The sequence below is a fragment of the Danio rerio genome, chromosome 18, assembly GCF_049306965.1.
Source record: "Danio rerio strain Tuebingen ecotype United States chromosome 18, GRCz12tu, whole genome shotgun sequence".
Lineage (NCBI taxonomy): Eukaryota > Metazoa > Chordata > Actinopteri > Cypriniformes > Danionidae > Danio > Danio rerio.
Window position 1 is genome coordinate 20515486 of NC_133193.1, and position 22549 is coordinate 20538034.

At 34.5% G+C, this 22549-nt stretch overlaps 2 protein-coding genes across 3 annotated transcripts in view; one reads left to right on the forward strand and one right to left on the reverse strand.

Moving 5' to 3' along the window:
• The first annotated feature begins 1979 nt into the window (after positions 1–1979).
• Positions 1980–8016, forward strand: rab11a (RAB11a, member RAS oncogene family). Its single transcript, NM_001007359.1, is given in 5 exon segments — positions 1980–2139; positions 5268–5463; positions 5938–6131; positions 6228–6308; positions 6759–8016. Coding segments are annotated over 5 exon segments (648 nt in total). The 5' UTR covers positions 1980–2099; the 3' UTR covers positions 6896–8016.
• A 4340-nt stretch (positions 8017–12356) lies between these two features.
• Positions 12357–22549, reverse strand: part of megf11 (multiple EGF-like-domains 11) — a 264017-nt gene continuing 253824 nt past the window's right edge. For both annotated transcript variants that reach the window (XM_021467800.3, XM_009293604.5), the window contains 3 exons: positions 20698–20757; positions 17915–18124; positions 12357–13805 (listed from right to left, as the gene is read on the reverse strand). In XM_021467800.3, the coding sequence (XP_021323475.1) occupies positions 13630–13805; positions 17915–18124; positions 20698–20757 (446 nt within the window). In that variant the 3' untranslated portion in view covers positions 12357–13629. The remainder of the gene's footprint in view (positions 13806–17914; positions 18125–20697; positions 20758–22549) is intronic.

The following is a 22549-nucleotide window of genomic DNA, read 5'->3' on the forward strand; positions in this document are numbered from 1 at the left end:
GAGAATTTGCAAACTCCATTAAGAAGTGCCAACTGACCCAGCCAGGGCTCAAACCTGTGACCTTCTTGCTTCGAGGCGATCGTTCAACCCACTGTGCCACCATGCTGCTTATCTCTGAGCATAGTATAGCTATTTTAGAATGGTGGTCCCTTTTAAAGGGATAGTTCACACAAAAATTTCTTCATCATTTACTCAAATTCACATCAACAATTCATAGTTTTCCTTTCCCCTTTAACATATCGATTCTCAATATCGTTACTATCTGTGACATTGTTTTCTACAGTAGGAAGGAACATGAGCATTGTCTGATTAATAAGCAGCAAATAATTATGTCTGGGCAAAGGCGTTTATTTCCGTCAGCATTGTGGAGTGAATGTACCACTGAACTTGTATGTGGCTCATACCAACAATTTTCCTCCTGCTTTCACACACACAGCAGAATTCCTGCTATTTCCTGGTCATGTTACAACTTCTCATTGCAAAAAAAAAAAAAAAAAAGGAACACAATTTCTGGCATTTTAAAAGGGCCTGTTCACACATGATCTCTTTACTGCAATTTACCAGTACCAGAAAAAGATTGTATATGTAAAAGCGGCCATTAACATCCAAAACATGAGCTGTATATTGTACAATTAAAATGATAACAATTATTAAGTTATTCACCTAAAAATATGAGTAAATAAGAAAAAATAAGGCACAATAAAAAACTGTAAAATTTATAGTAAATGCTGTAGTATTGTACTGCAGTAAAATACTTGAATTACAATCGGTTTTGGTTACTCTATAGTTGCTCTTGTAACACGAAAAATATGCTAATATAAGCAAACGACACAAATACTGTAGTTTTCCACAACGATATGTTACATTATACTACAATACACCACCACAGTTTGCTGTATTAAAAAAAAATTATATTAAAGTATTTATGACAGTTTATCAGATGACAATTAACATTACAGCTTACTGAAGCATTCCCTATCTAAGTGTTGTAAATATTATAATATATACTGTTGAATATACTTTACTATAAAAGACTATGGAACAACGTAGTTTTTATTATATATTAATATAGTACTTTTTCACGTGGAATGAATTTATTACAAAATAGATACAAGTGAAAAAAATAAATAAATAAAATACGGCAAATAAGCAAATAAGCAAATAAGCGTGTTACAATGTAACTTAAATGAAACCAAATATTTTTCTCTCTTTATAGTATAAATTATGGAGTCAGATCAGTCTAAAAATACATTTACAAAATAGGATTCATACATGCATAGCACAATTCACATTTACAAAATCCAATTTGGATTTACACACAATTTGTGATTTTACAAGTAAACATCCTAATATTTTCGCCAAATGAATTGGATTTGTGTATATATGAATCGTGTTTTGAACTTAGGAATCGATTTGTGTATTTATGAATTGTGTGTTGAACTTACAAATTGGATTTGTGCAATTATTAATCATGTTTTGAACTTACTAACTGGATTTGTGTATTTATGAATCATGTTTTGAACTTACGAGCTGGATTTGTGCATTTATGAATCATGTTTTGAATTTAATAATTGAATTTGTGCATTTATAAATTGTGTTTTGAATTTGTGAATTTGATTTCTATTTATGAACTGTGTTTTTAATTTTATGAATTGGATTTATGTATTTACGAATTGTGTTTAGAACATACAAATTGGATTTTGTAAATGTGTATTGTTTTGTGAATATATGAATCATATTTTGTAAATGTATTATTTTTGAGACTGATCTGGCTCCATAATAAATTGGCTCAATTGAGACGGTGGTTCCTTACAAAAACATATGTCTTATACTTCATTATATAAAATGCCCTTGGTGAACAGAAATAATACACAATGAATAAAAATAATAAATAATCCTGCTTTTATTTTGACAGTCTGTAAGGGCCCTCACCCGGAACACTTGAGGAGATGTTCTCTGGTTCGCCTGCTCGCTAAGCCGTTAGCATGGCTACTGCCTAATCACAGACAGACTGCAGTGCCGCAGCGGAGAGGACAGCGACGGGTCGCCTCCACTTTCCTTCACATTCTTCCATTGTTTGCGCTTTTGTTTTGATCGAGATGGGGACACGAGACGACGAATACGACTACTTGTTTAAAGGTAAGTACGTAATACTTTTGTCGCGACTGTACAAGTTAAAGCGTCTCCGATCATCGTGGTTATTGTTAGTTAGTGTGGTTTTATATTAAACAGTAAAGGCCAGCTAACCGGCTAGCTCACTTCGAGCAGCCCAAACAAACTCCTGCTCTTCGGCTGGAGTAGCGTATTTGAGTCTGTATCGTTATATGTATAATATTATTTAGTTACTGTGCATTGGGTTAATATAGATGTTGGTTAGCATAAAAAACACAGTTTTCCAGAGATCCGACCACACCTTGAAGCGGCTAGCTGAAGTTAGCTGACACTGTCGCTGGATGAGTTTAACGGAGCAGGCGGAAATGGGAAACGGCCTGTATTCCCGAATGTTTTTTCAAGCCTGTGTGTCTTTGTTGTTTTTTTGGCCATAATATATTTTGATATACTTAAACCACCGTTCGCTGTCATTATATCTTAGTTCATATACTAAAACTGAACTGTGACCGACGCTGTCATGACGTTTAACATCTCCTTTTGTATTCCACCGAGATAAAAAACATCATATGACATTGAAGCAACTTGAACAACGAAGGAATTTCTTCAATTTGGATGAACTGTTCTTTTAAATAGATAATTATTTGTGTCAGTTTGTTGTCTTGGAAGTAAATACTAGATGTCAGGTGATGCGGCCTGTTTTTCTCGAATATGTTGCTCATCGTTTTTCTTTCATTAAGCAAATGTGGAGTTTCTATCATTTGGAATAAGCTCTTGAAACAATAAGTTTAGTCATATTTGCAGCACAGTTGACTCATTACGTATGTTTTCACTTCTGTGAGACACATGTAGTCATTTAAGAAGTTCTGTGCTGTCACGTGAATCGTAGTGATAGTAAACTAGCTACCTCTACCTGTCTTCACGTAAGCCCAGAACCACTCGGAAATCTCCACCAGTTTCTGTCATAACAAAATGTCAAAAAATGTCACCAAAAATGGTAATCTCACCCACATTGTGAAATAAATAAATATATATATATATTTTTTGCCATTTATTTAAATGTACTTCTCTCAAATGATGTTGTGTGGTGTGTTGTGACATAGAGCTCTGAGTGTGAAGAGGTTTGTTCCTTTATTTAATGTAGACAGAAGTGTTTGTGTAAAGAGTCATTTAACTTAAAAATTAAAATGTGGCAATCGTTTACTCACCCTCATGTCATTCAAACCAACATTTCCATTCATCTTTGAATTGAAAATAAATTTGACAGATCCCTTCACTGAAAGTCCATCTAATAAAAACTGACAATTTATGAAATTCATAAGTAGATCTGGCACGATAACCGTTTTCAAGGTAAACTGTGGTTCAGAAAAGGTTTTGAAACTGCCAAAATATTCTGCTATACCATTTAAGATATATTATATAAGATTTTTTTAAAACATTTTTTTTTTCGAAGATGCTCTTTTGATTCGTAAAGAAATCTGTGTTTTTGAAACTAACGAGTAAAGCAGAAGTCTGTCCGTGCCAATAGCCTAGTGGTGAAGTGTGCTGACATTGCACCATGGTGCTCATGTCGACCCGAGTTCAATTCCTGGCTCAAGGTCCTTTGCTGACCCTTCCCCTCTGCTCCCAATACTTTCCTGTCTGCAAACTTTACTGTCCTTTCAAATAAAAGTGAAAAAACCCTAAAAAATAACTATAAAAAAGGAATACAGCAGAAGTCAATGGCTGCCTCCGAAATCGCCTACTACTCAGTAGATACTGCATTTGAATTTAAATGTACTACTAAATCTGCTGTTTAAAAAGTATATTCTGTACAGTATGAATGGAACTCGGATGTACTACATACTCCATTTTGTCATGATTACGTGACCTACCTGTATAAGTTGCGTCGCTTCACTCTCATTCAAAAATTCTCCCACAGGGCATTATGAGATAGCACAGTGTGTATCGAATGCACAATTCTCGCATATACTGTTTTTTGAATTCTATGAATTTGGACACACTGGTCCGGTCTCATACTGTTTTAGCGTAATTTATGATATAGAAGTATAGACACATTTCGGACACAGCCAATGATCCATTTGAATTTAGCCTGACATGTTTACAGTTCCAAAATATTTTAAATATTTCTTAAAATAAAATGATGTATTGTGTTCAGAGGGGGAAAAGTTTTTGTTTTTTACCCAGACATTTAAAAAGAATATATTTTAGAGCAGTGATCACTATACTGTGAAACCGTGATGTTTTATCCAAGATTATCATACCACCAGAATCTTACACCAGCCCATGCCTGTTCATTAGCACTCTAAATTTATCAGGCTCTTAAATCCAGTGCTTTTGAAGAGAAGTTATTGTTTTATATGATGAACCCATTTTGATTGGTTGTCATATTTTAATACTGACGGACATGCATATTTAGAGTCAATCAAATATGGTAAACAAACTGTCAACATTTTGATAAAATTCTCATGTTTTACGTAGAAAGTTTTAAGTTGAATTTTGAAGCATATCAGAAGTCTTGTATGCTGAAAAATGACTATGTAAAATGTAGTTTCTTTTTTGAGTTTTTGCGCTCCAAAATTTGTTAAACAATGAATTGTATGTGTGGAATTAAGTAAAATTAGATTTTTTTTTATGCTCGCTTTTCTTGAAAACATGTAAATAGTTGATTTCCTATCACAGTTTCTCTATTGTTTGAGTGTGAATGTCATTTTGAGTAGAAAATGAACTGCAGATGTCATAAACTCAATTTATAATACCTGACAACAACAGCAATGAAATGGCAGTGTAAATTTACCTGGAAAACTGGAAAGTGCAAAATGCTCCAGGGTGTGTTGGGAACAACAGTTTCAGAAAGTTGATATTTATTGTTATTGCTTTCATATATATTTGGGAGTCACGACCAAAACAACAAAGGATTCAAAGAAAAATATACTTTTTAGAAATTTTATTGAGCAGTAATTTAGAATATTGATTTTCATTGCTGACTTTATTGTTTAATGTTTTTTTATGTTTTAGTATTTTCTTCATCACAGAATCGTTTATTTAATCAGTGTAGTAGTTTGGAAAGACACAAGGCTTGAGTAAATAATGTGAGAAGCCTAATTTGTTATGTGATCTATGTCAGATATTACACCATGTTGTGTTTTATTTTGAAGTGGTCCTAATTGGAGACTCTGGTGTGGGGAAGAGTAACCTGCTGTCTCGTTTCACTCGCAATGAATTCAACCTCGAGAGCAAAAGCACTATTGGAGTGGAGTTCGCCACACGTAGCATTCAGGTGGATGGAAAGACCGTCAAGGCTCAGATCTGGGACACGGCAGGACAGGAGCGCTACCGAGCCATCACTTCAGCGTAAGACTTATTACAGATTCCAGTTTTAAAGTTTAACTGCCTGTTCATAGCAAAGATCTCTATAGAAGTTATTTTAATCTTGTGATATTCCTCCAAAACACAACTTAAACACAATGGCAAAGACAAACAATATTGTACACTGATATAGTTAAGCATATTTGAGACTATAGATTAATTAACACCTTTTTTTTTGACGTTACTGTGCAGAATGACACTTGTGCATTATCGTTGTGTAAGCATTTATTTCATGCATCATAAAACAGAAAAAAGAGGCTCTGGAGGGTACATCTTTGAGTTTTTGAGCAAAAATGTTTAAAATCCTTTACATAAAAAGCAGTTAACAGGCTTAACCCTAGGAATACTGGTGAGGCCAATTTTTTTAAGGTACATTAATTAATATGTTATTCATACTCCAAACAAAATTCATATATAGCCCTTTTATTTTCCATCTTCATTTGATTTGCTGGCTAACAGGTATTACCGTGGAGCTGTGGGGGCCCTCCTAGTGTATGACATCGCCAAGCATCTGACCTATGAGAATGTGGAACGCTGGCTTAAGGAGCTCCGAGACCACGCAGACAGCAACATTGTCATCATGCTGGTGGGCAATAAAAGTGACTTGCGTCACCTTCGGGCTGTGCCCACTGACGAAGCACGTGCATTTGCAGGTTAGAGGTGAACCATTAACTTCTGATAGTGCTGCTTGTGTGTATTGCTGAGGCATTAATCCATACTCTTCCACTTTTTTGCAACCATATTTGCAGAGAAAAACGGTCTGTCCTTCCTAGAGACCTCAGCTTTGGATTCCACCAATGTAGAGACTGCTTTTCAGACCATCCTGACTGGTGAGTGTTCTTTCCAAAAACCTTTTTCAGCAGATACTTATCAGTGTGCAAGGTTAAGGATGGTAAACTTTTGTTTTTGTAATGGCAGCATTTTTCTTGAAGAAATACAGGCTTGAGGAAATGACTGTGTTAGTCTAAACTGGGAGAAAAAGAGATGGTAAATGATTGGCCGAAGGCCATATCCTTATGAATGACTCATCAAAAGCCCTGCCTTGGTCGGGTAGGTTTCTCTGGCCTGACGTGACTGCCATAGAGAGTTTCTGTCGTCTTTTGCTCCTCTGTTCAGCTCCTGGCATCTGCAGAGGAAGAACAAATAATAAATGTTTCAGAGGCATTGCTGTCAGTTGCGATGCTGTAATTGCATCGGCCCTGACATCCAGTAATAACAGCACGGATGTATGGCAAAACAAAGTTCATATACAAGTTTTTGATTGTCTTTCTGTCCTGCAGAAATCTACCGAATCGTATCCCAAAAGCAGATGTCTGACCGCCGAGACAATGACATGTCACCTAGCAACAATGTGGTGTCCATCCAGGTGCAACCTACTGAGAATAAACCAAAGATGCAGTGCTGCCAGAGCATCTAGCGACTCCTGTACCGAATCCACCCCCCCCCCCCCCAAATCCCCCACACGCCCACCTGCAACACCCCCTCCTCCCCTCCTCTTCAAGACTGCTTTGGGTCTGAGATGCAGCTGCACAACTAGGCTTGAGCACAGAGGCCGGTTCCAAAGCTGAGTCTCAAAGGGTCACCACCTGCAGTCTGGACTAAGCTTGTTGTTTTTTTTGGTTGTTTTTTTTTTTCGGTTGGTTTTCTCCTTCCTGCCATGGTAGGCTTTTATATTGCAGAATTTTAATAATCATTTGTGCCGATCTTCACTGAAATGTCTTAATATATAATTTCATTCGCAAACGTGTGAGGTTCACTCATGTATGTCTTTAGTAGCAGCCCCCTCGTCACTGTCGTGTCTGGGGTGGAGGGGAGAAACGTGCAGTATTGGAGGTTTTGCTATATTTAATGTTGTGATTGTAGAAAGATGATGTACCTGATAGATGTTAGATGATGATTAGGGCCCAAAGACCACAGTCTTCACCTTTTTTGTCCATCTTCCAAGTATGGTTTACATTCGCATTCCCACTTCCTTCATGCATTCGGCACGGGGCGGCATTGAATTTCACCATCAGGCACGTAGCTTCTGCGCTCTTTTCTCTTGGCCATCATGTGCTTCTTTTGCATTGAGGTAGATTAGTGGTTTTAGTGCCTTTTTTGATGAACGTCACGTGCGGATGCTTTCATGCATGTGCTTTACTGCTGTCCGTGCCGGTGCTGCGAGGCCTTCATCACACGCTCGAATATAGTCTTATAGACCTTCTCTTTCGCTGTCACCAGCCCTTTCAGCTGTAGTCTTGGAGAAGCTTCAGTTTCTAATAAACAAAAACTGATGTCATAATTCATGAAGAGGGGAATGTTGTATTTGAAACACTACCACAAATGTTTTCAGTGTGAAATGAGGGAAAAGAGACTTCCTCTACATGTAACATGTTCATAACCGCAAACACGTCATGATTTTGCAGGTCACACTCTGGCATTAAAGTCATGGTTCACCTAAAAATTGAAATTCTGCTGTTTGTTTACTGACTATATTTCAGCAGTAGAATGTCAGAACAGATCTTTTTTAAGTGGAAACTACAGCTTAGTCTTTTAAAAGAACAAAATAAATACCTTTGGCTCCTGATTTCCTGAGCAAACTAAATGTCGAGTGAAAGTATGATCCACCAAAACAAAGGTTTCAGCTAAAAATCTACTTTAATTATCTACCAAAGGTAAAAAGTCAGGTAAATCAGCAGCGAATGTTCAGTTTTAGTTGAACTATCCTTGAGAGTCAGAACAAGAAAACACAAAACAGCGGCCAGTCGATGGCCACATCACATGAGAGCACTCTAGGGAATAGACTGGATACTTTCTTTCTTTATTTTTTTGCACTGAATGTAAAATATATCCCGATTAGATTTTTTTTCCCTCCCGCCACTACAGTAGTAATGACCTTAAGACGTGTAACTTATATTTATTCTGTGGTAGTCATTTAAATCCAGTTGTTAGCCTTCAATCTGGAAGCGATGGGACTCGTTAAGATCATTTCTGAATGTATTATGTGTTTTAGCCTACACTATGTCTTCGTCTTGATTCCAGCAGATGGGGCAAAACCACCACAAGCTGTGATGCTCGTCTTCGCTTAATGGCTGTCTGCTCAATTTACTCGGTGTGACGTGAAATATCAGTAAAGGCTGAACTAATAATGCATGTTATATAACGGGTGACCTCGGAGAGGAAGAATACTGTAGACCTCAGCATCTTAGTCTGCAAATCCCGAAGTCATTTATTTTCACTTTGGATATCGATCCCTTTGACTTTAATTAGCCGAGCCCTAGGTAAAAAAAAACAACAACATAGTTTGCTACGATCATTCTTAACAGTATGAGAACACATTCCAGGTGGAATCGAAGGCCCTTAAAGGCTGCAATGTAATTAGCCAATCAGACTGAAGCGACATTACTGCGTAAGTGCATGTGAGTCATTTTACTGTTTCCTATATCTCCTAAAGTTAAACTCTAGATCTTCTAAGCAACACATCGAGGTTATTACAGTACTTGTCTCCATCGGAAAGAAAACGCCTCATGATTTTACGAGCGTTAGGGTCTGTTAGCGTCGACTTAGTGACCCTGACTCTTATTGTAAGACTGTTCTTTAAAGGCAGGGGTCTCTGATGCTAACAGGGGCCAGTGCCAATGATGTGAGGGTACAGATGGCACAACCATGACCTGCCCATGCATTGCACATAGCTGCCGTGATTACCGGATATTACTTTTTCTGACTGTCGGATCTTTCACGTATTGCCTCCAGAATCTCATTTCTTTTTCCTTTCTTTTGTCTGCACTGTACTGTGATTTACTTTTTTATTGTTATGATTATACTATTACTCTTGTCCACTGTAATTCCAATTTAAAAGAGCAAATAAAAATATGTAGTTAATTCAAAGCGCTTCTGTGTTGCTCATAAATTAAGGCTTTCTTTAAGCACAGAGTTGTCATTTCACGCGGTTTCTTTACCAAAAGTGATTTTATTTGTCAACTTTATTTTAAAGGCATAGTTCACGCAAAATGATCAGTTTGTCATTATTTACTCAAGTTGTTTCAAACCTGTTTGACTTTGTTTTCTTCTGTTAAACATAAAAAAAAGATGTTTGGCACAAAGCTGGCAGCCTGTATAGTTTTACTTCCATAATATTTGTTTTTTTCTATTAAAGTCAATGGTTACATTGGTTTTGAACAATATTTTTGTGTTCAAAAGAAGAAAGAAACTCTTAAAATAGGGTGTCTGCGGTGTCTTAAGTTTTAGAAAGTCTTAAATCACAAAAGTTAGTCTTAAATCTACCGAAATGTTGTAGGTCTTTAATCTTTTTTTAACCGGTCTTAATTGTTCTTTGTTCATGTATAGCTTGCCAATCTGGCCATTAACACCCATACAATCACCAACAATCCATCTCAATATAACTTCACTTTTTATTTTAAAGTGGCATTTAATTACGCTATAGCATATACTTACTGCTGAGGATACTGACCTGACCTACATTTTTTTTATTATTAAATTATTATTATTGTAAGCTGAAGTAATTGACAGCTATGTTTGGTTCTATTCTTGGTAAGTGTTATTGGGTTTGTGAATGGATGTATTTTATAATTAATAAAAAAATACTCAAACATAAATATTATTATTGTATTATTAAATTAATAATTTTTCATAGGATTTTTTTTGTAATTGGGATATTTAAAAAAAATCTAACTAATATGTTATTCAGAATGGTTTTAAAAAATTTCTTAAATTTTACTTGGTGAAACCTGCAGAAACCCTGTAAAAGTTTGGAACCACTTGAGGGTGAGTAAAGCAGTGGTTACACCCCATAGACTTCCATTCAAATGAATGTGACGTGCAACAAGTTTCACAGTTCGCCATGTTGCAAAGTTCAAGCTTGGTGATCTCTGATCTGTGAAATCAAAGATCAAATCATGACATCAGTGTCTAGATATTTAAAATCTGGACCAATCACTAGCTTTTTTGTAATGTCTAGTCATCTTGTTTAATCCCGCCCCTTTTTGCAGCTCCGTACGACAGAATTTTGCATGCACAAACTCGAGTGTGACCATGGCATAAATAGAGTAAATTTCCATTTTTGGGTGAACTATTTAACTTGAGGTGTCCTTGTTACTCATGTTCCATGTATTACTATAGTAATAAATTAATTACATCAATACTTTAGTAGTTACTATAGTATTATTACACATGTTCTATGTACTTACTGTATTAATTATAATGCAACTAACCCTATGGCTGCATTTTTAAGCCAGCAGTGTAGCCAAAAATGCGAAAGTTTTTTTCTCGTGTTTAAAAAGAAAGGTATCACATTTACGCAACACTGTTTTTAAAACTTTCCACATTTACACATCTGCAAAAACATCTAAAAATGCTGCACTACATTGTTCATTGCCAGTGTTTAGTGCTGTGACTGTCACTTTAATATCTGTAAGTCTCAATTTTTGGTTGCATACTGAAAAAAAATAATTTGCTGTTTATTTCATAAAAATGTAAAATGAGCTGAAACAACACATTTCTTGAGTTTTTTTTGTACAACAATCTTATTGTTTTATGTTCTATCCACTCAAATTTGTTAACAATAATAAGTAAACTTAATTCCTTCATGTTGTCCCAATACAAATCAATTGTGTTGAACCCAACATTTTTAGTGTAAAGTGAATACGTTACACTTTGCTAACCAAGCAGTAGGTAACATTTAAGAAACAACACTACTATATACACTCACCTTATTAGGTACACCTGTCTAACTTATAACTCAACTTCTTCTTCTCAACTCAATGCATTTAGGCATGTAGACATGGTCAAGATGATCATCAGAATGGGGGAAAAAAGGTGATTTAAGTGACTTTGAACGTGGCATGGTTGTTGGTGGCAGACGGGTTGGTCTGATCCACTGGGATTTTCACGCACAACCAACTCTAGCATTTACAGAGTGAAAAATAAAATATCCAGTGAGCGACAGTTCGTTACAACCGAGGTATGCATAGGAACATATCTGAACGCATACACAACACGACAAACCTTGAGGCAGATGAACTACAGCAGCAGAAGGCCACACCAAGTACCACTCTTGTCAGCTAAGAACAGGAAACTGAGGCTGCAATTGGCACAGGCTCACCAAAATTGGACAATAGAAGATTGGAAAAACGTTGCCTGGTCTGATGAGTCTCCATTTCTGCTGCGACATTCAGATCGGGTCAGAATTTGCCATCAACAACACGAAAGCATGAATTCACCTTTCCTTGTATCAACGGTTCAGGCTGGTGATTGTGGTGTAATGCTGTGGGGGATATTTTCTTGGCACACTTTGGGCTCATCACTACCAATTGAGCATCGTGTCAATGCCACATCCTACCTGAGTATTGTTGCTGACCACGTTCATCCCTTTATGACCACAGTGTACCCATCTTCTGTTAGCTACTTTCAGCTTTTAGCTTACTTTTTTGATGTGCAGCCGTAAAATATGCAGCAACTGCGTGATGCTATCATGTCAATAAGGGGCAAAATCTCTGAGGAATATTTCCAGTGCCTTGTTAAATATACACCACAAAGGATTAAAGCAGTTCTGAAGACAAAAGGGGTCCAACACTGTACTAATAAGGTGTACCTAATAAAGTGGCCGGTGAATGTACTCTGCCAATGTTGTTTGTTCACAACACAGCTTTCATAGACTCTCATTATTGGATGTTTACACACTCAACAATACTGGTGTTTTTTTTCCCAAAAACTTGCACTTTGTTTCCAGATTTCAAACATTGTTTATGTAAACAAACGGGAAAAAAAATGAATAAAACCTTTTATTTTTGGCTGAAAACGTGTCAACCTAACCTAACCTAAGCTTTCTAACCATACAGTAATTAGCTTAGTTAAATGAATAGTTACACTGTAACAGGGACACCTTAAAATGTTACTTTTTATTTTCATAAATTATGTCATGAAATGAAACTATTAGACTATTTGTTAAAAAAAAAACCTAGAAAAGCATAAGGAACCACTATTGAGCTGTAGAGCTGCTAAATGTTTTGTTTTCCTCCTTTTATTCATGAATGATTGTCACTATGCTATTGCTAATTTGATGGAATGCAGTCACTAGAACAAAACTCCAAAGCTGTAATCATCGAACAAAGCAAAACACAAGGAATGAATGGGACACGTCTCCAAATCTATTTGTACTATACTTTTCTTTTTTTTTTAGGACGCATATGAGGTCTCGTCCTGTCATGAAGCCTCTGTTGACATAAGAGCTAACATATAATGTCGACTTTATATATTAATACTGTGCACCAATAGCACAAGCACATGAAAAGAACTGGTCACTATGAGTAATCATCATTTGTTCATCATGCTACGTTTTTAAATATGTTCAACTTTTACACTATAAAGAAAACCATCACTTCTGCACAAACAAGGTATAAATAAACATCATAAATACAACAGAGGTCTTTAAAAATGTAAACGTACATAGAACAAACTAAACGTGATAGCTTCGAAAAGTGTAACACAAACGTAATACACACTCAAAGAATCCATAGATAGCAACAGTCATAAATTCCTATGTACAGTAGAAAGCACCAGGTTATTACACAAATGAGCCGTGTTGTACCAGCTCATGTTGGCCCCAGGCTCTCCTCATAAACTTTTATAAATATTTCTGAGTAGGTAGATGAATGTACATTATGATAAAAGTCCTGAACAGTTCTCCTTCACATCTGGCACCCATCTTTTATACACATTAAGAACGTCTTATTTTAAACCATGCTTCGTAGCCTGAGAACCAAACTTAGCTTAGAGGTGAAACACAAAAGAAAATGGTCACCTCTGTCTTTCTGTTCTGGATCACTGATTCCCATTGATTATCAGTTCCAATATGCAGAGCTCTAGTCTTTAAGAATCGCCACTGAAACATCTCATATGCTCCGTTATAAACAAAATACCCCAAAAAAGCATTTGTACACCTGTATTTCCTGATGTTATATGGTATAAAACATCTCTGAGAAAGACGAATTATCGCTGGTGTCCAAATCAGCCAGTCCCACAATCGGAAAAATAGTCTTTTCCAGTTTAATCTACTCATGCATCTGTATTGGATGACTGTTGGAGAGACGATGAAGACGGAGAGCTGAGGTCGAGAGAGTGTACCAAAAAATTCAGAGGGTCAGGATAGGGGGTCTACAGCAGGGAGCTGGGTGGGCTCTCTGGAGGCGGTGGGCTGTGTGTGGGACTGTGGCGCATGGGCAGGATGTCGTAGTGGCTCGGGATGTGGCTGTTTCGAGGGAGGTCGTAGGGACTCTGGGAGAAGCCGGTGGCCAGACCGTTGGGCCCCTGGAGAACACTCACTGTCGGCTCTGAGGGAAGAACACAGGAAATCTTTTAGGAGTGGATGTTTAAAGCTGCCGTGATGTGCTTTGAAATGTGCATTTTTTAAATTCGACGTTTGACCGAATCTCGACCAAAAAAGGAGAAGACAAAGTAGCTCCTATAAACAGCCAATAGTGTTTTGTTTTATCAGCGCTCTGCCAGTGAGAGTGGTTGAGGTCAAGCGCATCAAATGAAAAGCAGATGAGAAGCTTCTTAAAGAGGGCGGGGCATGTCAGATACTAGAAAGCATTTGATTGGTCTAGATTTGATGAGAAACTAAAGTATGAGGTGACGTGGAAAAAAAAATTTCATCAGTGTTTTGGAGCACACTAGATTAAAGATATCCTTAAATGTAACAGACTGAAACTAGCATCTACATTTTTTTTTATTTCACAGTACTTCTAATACACAGCTCTCTGTCACAGTTTTCTCATTAGATATTGTGATGTAACTTGAGATCTGGTGTAGTTGGTAAGGTAATCTTTAGCACTGCAACAAAAACGGCTCAAAGAAAGTTTCAGTTTCTTTATTAAACACTTGAGTCTATCAAGAAATTTACATGCTTGCAAATTTAAAAAGTGCCATTGAGTGAATTAGCATTTAGCTTTTAATTTTGTCTCAACCACAAGCAATACTTTAATACTAAAGTGGTCAAATTGGAGTATCGTAAACCTCGCAAAGTCATTAACTTTAGTAATATCATAACATGTAATAAGAGCTTCTTTTAAGCTGTTTTGTACAAATACTGTATACAGCTGAAGAAATCATCTGTCAATTAATAACATAAAAAATGTAGAATCTGAAATTAAAAACCTTCTGTCCTGTAAACAATGGCTATTAATAATCTTCAAATATAGAAACAAATATATGTATTTTCTCAAACATTGTATATGTGTAGTAGTGTTATACAGTGTAAAACATTTACAAGTATTATTTTGAATGAAATGAAGTTGACATAAAACATAAATATTAGGCAGCTGGCAACTAACTGACAGATCAGGCCATTTACTAAATGCACTAAAACTAAAATAAAAAATAAACAGCTATTTTGGATAAAAAGTCTAATGTGCAGCAAAATATTCATTAATTCTTTCTATCTCCCTCCTTCTTAGAGTGTACTCTTTTCTGATTGGTCAGATGGCTCTGTTGTGATTTGCCAACCATTAAGACCCTGTGTTGGAAAATAAAGCAGTCATTTCCATATCTTTCAATGTAATTGCAGGGTTGTTGGTAGAACAGATACAACTGTGGCAGGAAGTTATTAAGAATTATTTATATTATTTACTAAATTACTCATTAATTGTATTTTATTAACATCTACCCCAACCCCAACCTTAAACCCAACCTTCACAGTAATGTAAAAAACAGTAATTATATTGAGACATTTTATGTCATATATTACATTACCCATTAATTTTATTGTATTTATTTATGTCTACCCCAACTCTTACCCTCACAGTAATGTAAAAACGAAATCATAACAAGAAATCTTTATATTATTTATTAATTCATTAATTGTATTTTATTAACGTTTACATCGACCCCAACTCTTACAGTAATGTAAAAACAGTAATTATAATGAGAATTATTAATTAAATGACCCATTAACTGTATTTTCTTACAGTTTACACCAACTCCAACTCTTACAGTAATGTAAAAGCAGTAATTATAATGAGAATTATTAATTAAATGACCCATTAATTGTATTTTCTTACAGTTTACACCAACCCCAACTCTTACAGTAATGTAAAACAGTAATTATAATGAGAATTATTAATTAAATGACCCATTAATTGTATTTTATTAACGTTTACATCGACCCCAACTCTTACAGTATAATGTAAAAACAGTAATTATAATGAGAATTATTAATTAAATGACCCATTAATTGTATTTTCTTACAGTTTACACCAACCCCAACTCTTACAGTAATGTAAAACAGTAATTATAATGAGAATTATTAATTAAATGACCCATTAATTGTATTTTATTAACATTTACATCGACCCCAACTCTTACAGTATAATGTAAAAACAGTAATTATAATGAAAATTATTAATTAAATGACCCATTAATTGTATTTTCTTACAGTTTACACCAACCCCAACTCTTACAGTAATGTAAAACAGTAATTATAATGAGAATTATTAATTAAATGACCCATTAATTGTATTTTATTAACATTTACATCGACCCCAACTCTTACAGTATAATGTAAAAACAGTAATTATAATGAAAATTATTAATTAAATGACCCATTAATTGTATTTTCTTACAGTTTACACCAACCCCAACTCTTACAGTAATGTAAAACAGTAATTATAATGAGAATTATTAATTAAATGACCCATTAATTGTATTTTATTAACATTTACATCGACCCCAACTCTTACAGTATAATGTAAAAACAGTAATTATAATGAAAATTATTAATTAAATGACCCATTAATTGTATTTTCTTACAGTTTACACCAACCCCAACTCTTACAGTAATGTAAAACAGTAATTATAATGAGAATTATTAATTAAATGACCCATTAATTGTATTTTATTAACGTTTACATCGACCCCAACTCTTACAGTATAATGTAAAAACAGTAATTATAATGAGAATCATTAATTAAATGACCCATTAATTGTATTTTATTAACGTTTACATCGACCCCAACTCTTACAGTAATGTAAAACAGTAATTATAATGAGAATTATTAATTAAATGACCCATTAATTGTATTTTATTAACGTTTACATCGACCCCAACTCTTACAGTATAATGTAAAAACAGTAATTATAATGAGAATTATTAATTAAATGACCCATTAATTGTATTTTAATAACATTTACACCAAACCCAACTCTTACAGTAATGTAAAACAGTAATTATAACAAGAATTATATTTATTTAATTATAATTGGGTCATTATAATTAAATGACCCATTCCTAGAGTTTTATTATTGTTTACCCCAGGGGTCAGGTGCCTTTTTTCAGCAAAGAGCCCTTTCAGTTTTTCTATTGGCAAATGCTTTTTTTAGAGAGCCATTGGGTATAAGCATCACATGTCGAGCAAATTCATGTATTAAGAAAGGAGAATTTTTTTCGTTTCGCCATCAGCATTCATGAATGTTGTTTGAATTTACGTGCGCATACCATATGTAAGTTGCATAACCTTTATTGGTGTCCATTCAAGTTAATCCACAGCGCTGCACATGCGCATTGAAATGTCCGTTTATTTTTATTCTTATTCATTTTGGTGTAAAAATATACAATAAAAAGGTCATTTATATTTGTATTTTACAGGAAACTGATTTTTAGTGGCAGTTTTAATTTTTTATTGAAGGGAGACAGCTGGAGAGCCACATGTTTTTGGTCAAAGAGCCACATGTGGCTCCCGAGCCATAGGTTCCCTACCCCAGGTCCACCCCAACCCAATTCTCACAGCAATGAAAAAACAGTAATTATAACGAGAATTATTAATCAAATGACTGATAAATTGTATCTTATTAATGTCAACCCCTTGTTGTAAAGCTTCAAACATGATGCTATATTTATGCAAGTATCCGCAGCTGTATCCCTTCTAGACATTCCCCAATTGCAGCTAAGGAGAACTCACATTGCAAGTAATTAGAGATCTGAACTGATCAGACCATCGAAATCACTTTCCACAAACTGCCACGATGAATTAAAGGAACAACTAATTCATTCATTAATGAAGCAACTCTTTATTAGGTGCACCTAAAAATGCCTGTTGATATCATATATGTTTAAAAGAGATGAGGTGGTAACACTTTACAATTAGATTGTAGTAGTTAATGTATTTAGTGACAAGAACAAACAACGAACAATACACTTATTACAGTATTTGTTTACGTTAACTCACAGTGCATGTTAACAAGCATGACGTTGAATGTTAATGATGCATTAGTAAATGTTGAAATGAGATCTACAAATACAGTTCATTATTAGTTCATGTTTGTAAATAAATAGGCTACATTAAATAATAAAACCTCTTTGTAAAATCTGACTGATGAGGTTATCAGTTTTAACGGACCTTTAACTAATGGCGATGAACTGTTTGCATCTGTAGTTGAGACTCACCAACATCATAGACGTTCCTGCTGGCAGTGGTGAGGGTTGTGCTGGTGCTGGAGCAGAAGGTCAGGTCTCTGTGAGCGGGAGACTTCATCTCCACATAACTGCTCTCCGTGTGCTTGCAGGCCAGGCTGGGAGGATCTCGGATGGTGGCGTACGGGTTCTCACTATTGAGGGAACACGAGCTGGAGCTACACATCGAGGCCTTTATGTAATCTGTACACATTACAGAACAGATATTACTCAGATATTCATATTTCATCGCAATGCAATCAACGCACATCATCCTGCGGGAGAGAAAACAGACTAAATCTGTAATAAATGCTATTATTTTTTACAAAGAAAGATGAAAATTAAGTTATGCTCCAGACAATCTGTAGTCAAAGTTGCAAAATATGCACTTTTCCATTATGTTACTGTTTAGAGAGAGCATCCCAGGAGGGAATGAAATCCTGTTAGACTGCACTGTTAAATCTTGTTTCAGTAGTTAAGATCTAATGTAGCTGAAGAAGAGTTTCTGTCGAGAGAGTGAAAGATAGACAGTCACTTTAATATCTATGTACATCATCCAGAAATACACATAAATAGATTGAAGACACACACAACGGGCTATTTATGAATCTGCTACTAAGAATGAGGAACCTGCACATCCAGGTCAGTGAGATCACCGTGAATGTCAATGCACTTAATTCACAAAGCAGAGGCGGAAATGTATGTATGCCACTTTCCATGCATCAACATTTGTCATCTATAAAAACACACTTGATGAGAAAATGTGTAAGTAAGATCTAAGTTAAATGCATTCACTGCAAAAAAATGCTTTTCTTACCTAAAGGTTTTGTCTTGTTTCTAGTCCAAATATCAACAAATTCTTAAATCAATAAGCATTTTTTAGACAAGTTAAAATTATTGTCTTGATTTAAGAAATAATGTCAAAATTGAGTGAGTTTTTCCTTTAAACAAGCAAAATAATTTGCCAATGGGGTAGGAAAAAATGTTTGTTTTCGATTTAAAAGAAGATTATTTTGCTTGAAAGATGAAAAGTTAGAAAAACTGTTTTTTTGCAGGGTTTAACTTATATATGGATTTAATCGAACCTCTTAAAATCATCATACAGTATGATTCATAATTATTAATAACTAACAATTAATAATTAAAAATTTAACATGTATTCTGGTATAAGTTTACTTTTAGGAAGGTTTCTAGGCTAATGTTATAACAGATTTGTCAGAGTGGAAAACAGGATAAACAAATTATTAAGCATTAAGATATGAATATTTTATATTAATTATCTAATGAATGCTTTCTATTTCAGTTGGTGATTATGAACATTTAGTTATTTGATTTCAAAGTTAGTTCATTTAGTAGTTTGATTCAATTGGTTGATTTGCTCTATATGTTTTTAACATTTTTTAAACAAAATAGTAACTTATTTAATAACTAATTTCTTTTGTCTTTGCCATGGTAACTGGACTTAGTATTTGACTACTTTCATTGCAAGATACTAGTAATCTGCTTAAAGTGCAATTTAAATGTGCTGTATGTAGGTTTTTGACTTATCTAAAGCATAAAAATACCATAATATGTTTGCAGATATTTAAGAAACATGCTAAGTGCACATTCTTGATTCTGAAAAAAATGCTAAAGTCAGTTATTCTGCTTTGAAAATGTCTATTTACCCGCCAAATGCCACTTTACCCAATTATATTTTACCACCCCAGGTTGCCTTGTTGGAAAACAGCATATTTCATTCATTCATTCATTCATTTATTTATAAAGGCTCTGCCCGTGGCCCAAATGACCGAAATCTCTTTATTATTTATTTATTTATTTATTTATTTATTTTCTTATTTATTTATTTATTACTTTTTTATTATGTTTATTTAGCTTTTTCAATGGTAACTTATAGGCTGTTAAGGGGGAAAGTGTTTAATTGGGGTAATGGTAACAACATAATTATAAAATGAAAGTTGTAATTAATATTCCATGTAGAAAACCTAAAAAAAAATTCAATAGTAATAAAAAAATATCTTAAGGAGGATATTAATATGGACTTTTAAAAATAGATCAAGCCAAATTAAAAGAAAAAAGACTTTCTCCAGAGGAAAAAGTATAATATTAAATTCTGTGAAAATGTCCTTGCTCTGTTAAAAATCACTTAGGAAATATTTAAAAAGAAATCAAATTTCAGAGAGGGCTAAGTTTACCTTTAACTGTATCAAAGATCTCTCCATTATACCATTTTCCCCCCTCACAAATCTCTCTATTAAATTCATATTTTCTATAGGATGATTTAAATATAATATTTGTGTATATACGTTAGATTAATCAGTACTAAAGCCAAATCTGGAGCTAATCTATCAAAACTACTGAAGAAAATGGTTTAAAAACTAGTAGCCTAAATTTATATTTTAGGGAAAAATATTAAATAAAAAAATGTAAGAAAAAAAAGGAAAAATCAAGATAAACAAATATTTATATATAAGATTTTGTGGAAATTTCACATGCATTTAAATGTGCTATTTTTCTATTTCTAAAGACGTTTGATCACTTAATCAAAAAATAATATGACCAATATTCACAGAGAAATCAATCAAAATATTCATTTTTAAAATGGGGTGTACTCAATTATGCTGAGCACTGTATATTTTTTCAAGACACTAAAAATAAAGCCAAAATACATGACTGTACTGGGAAAAAGGGGACAACAGGTTACCCTAGAAAAGAAGCTCTTGTGTATATTTTGGTATCCGCATGTTCCATGAGTGTATGTCCACTATAATCATTACCTTTGGCCATTCGGGTGGTTTTGTTGTCCCTCAGTGTAAGCGTGTCTCCTCTTGATACTCCTAATGAGGCACAACAACACACATTCTGAGTAATTCATGACTCAACAATATTATAAATAGCACATGATAAATGTAGGTTACAGTAATGCTCTACGGAAACTTTACAATAACAAAGGGAAGGGGACAAATAAACTGCACTTTCAAGCAAAGACAAAATCATTTAATCACAACAAAACATTTCATTTTGATGTCCAGAGTCCATGACAATTTAAATTCGCAAAAGTCATTTTATATACACAAAAGATCAAGTTTTCTGGTTAATTAATTAATTTTACACTGATTCTAAATCACAATAAATCTACACTACCTGACAGAAGTCTTGTCATCAATCCCAGTTGTAAAAGCAAATAATAACTTGTCTTCTAGTTTATTATTTGGGAAAGTGGTAGATTTTTCTGAGGAATCATCTGTTAAACTGCATCCCAAATACTGCATCCCAAATACTGCAAATATGGCAGAAGACCTATTGGAACCCACATGGACCCAAGATTCTCACATAAATCAGTCAAGTTTGGTGAAGGAAAAATCATGGTTTGGGGTTACATTCAGTATGGGGGCATGAGAAAGATCTGCAGAGTCGATGGCAACATTAACCGCCTGAGATTTCAAGACATTTGTTGCGTATTATTACATTACAAACCACAAGAGAGGGCAAATTCTTCAGCAGGATAGAATTCCTTCTTATACTTCATCCACATCAAAGTTTTTGAAAGCAAAGAGGGTCAATGGCCAGCCCAGTCACCAGACTTGAACATTATTGAACATGTGTGAGGATTATTATTTTTTTGATTGTTGGATAGGCCCCAAGACTTGTCAGGTAGTGTATATAACAGTCATTATTATTCTTGTAATGTACCAGAACAAAAATTACAGTTGGTACACTTTTAACAGTAAAAAACAAACAAACAAACATTGCACTTAAAAACAACTGTTTTGAAATTAAATTCTTTTTTTAAACATAATATCATTTAGAATTTTCAGCCGTTTTAGATAATCCTTTAGAATTTTGTGACTATTTCTTCTGTATATTACTACTACTAATAATAATATTTATGTAAAATCCATCATAAACATTCTAAGAATCATTTTATGTTTCATTTGCTGTCATTTCTTTCAACCCAAAATTACATACACTCAAAAATATATATTTTTTGTTCGTTCAAACTACTTATTAAAATTGAGCTGAAACAACACAATTTCTGAGGTTTCATTGGGACTACTTAATTTTTTTTATGTTTAATCCACATAAATTTGTTAAAAGTGTTATGTTAACTTAATTAATTAGTGTTGGGACAACATGAATGAATTGTGTGGAACCCTGCATTTTCTTCAGTGCACCGACAAACCCAACCATTGAAGTAAAGTAATGTAATTTAAGATAATGAAAAAACGGTTGGGTTTAACTGACCCAAATTATATTGCAAATGAAACAGCCAAACATTTTTTTAAAGTGTACATTTAATTCAGCATCATACTTTTTCTTATTTCTGCAATTGCGCTCTGCCCTCAGGGCATATGGAGTCCCTTGGGGATCTACTCTCGAAACCAATTCTTTGCTGGTTTACTATTACCTCTCTACAAAATGTTGTTTCAGGTATCTATTCCCGCCTTCTTGATGCTAACCAAAAGCAATTCTCAATACCAATGATTTGGGCTAGTGAATTATCTGAGGGCCAGATTGATTGGGAGACGGTTTGGGAAAACATATTTTGTTCTTCAAAAAATCCAAATCACCAGTTAATAAATTTTGAGTTTTTTTTTGGGTGGGTGGGTGTGGGGGTGTTGAGGAGTG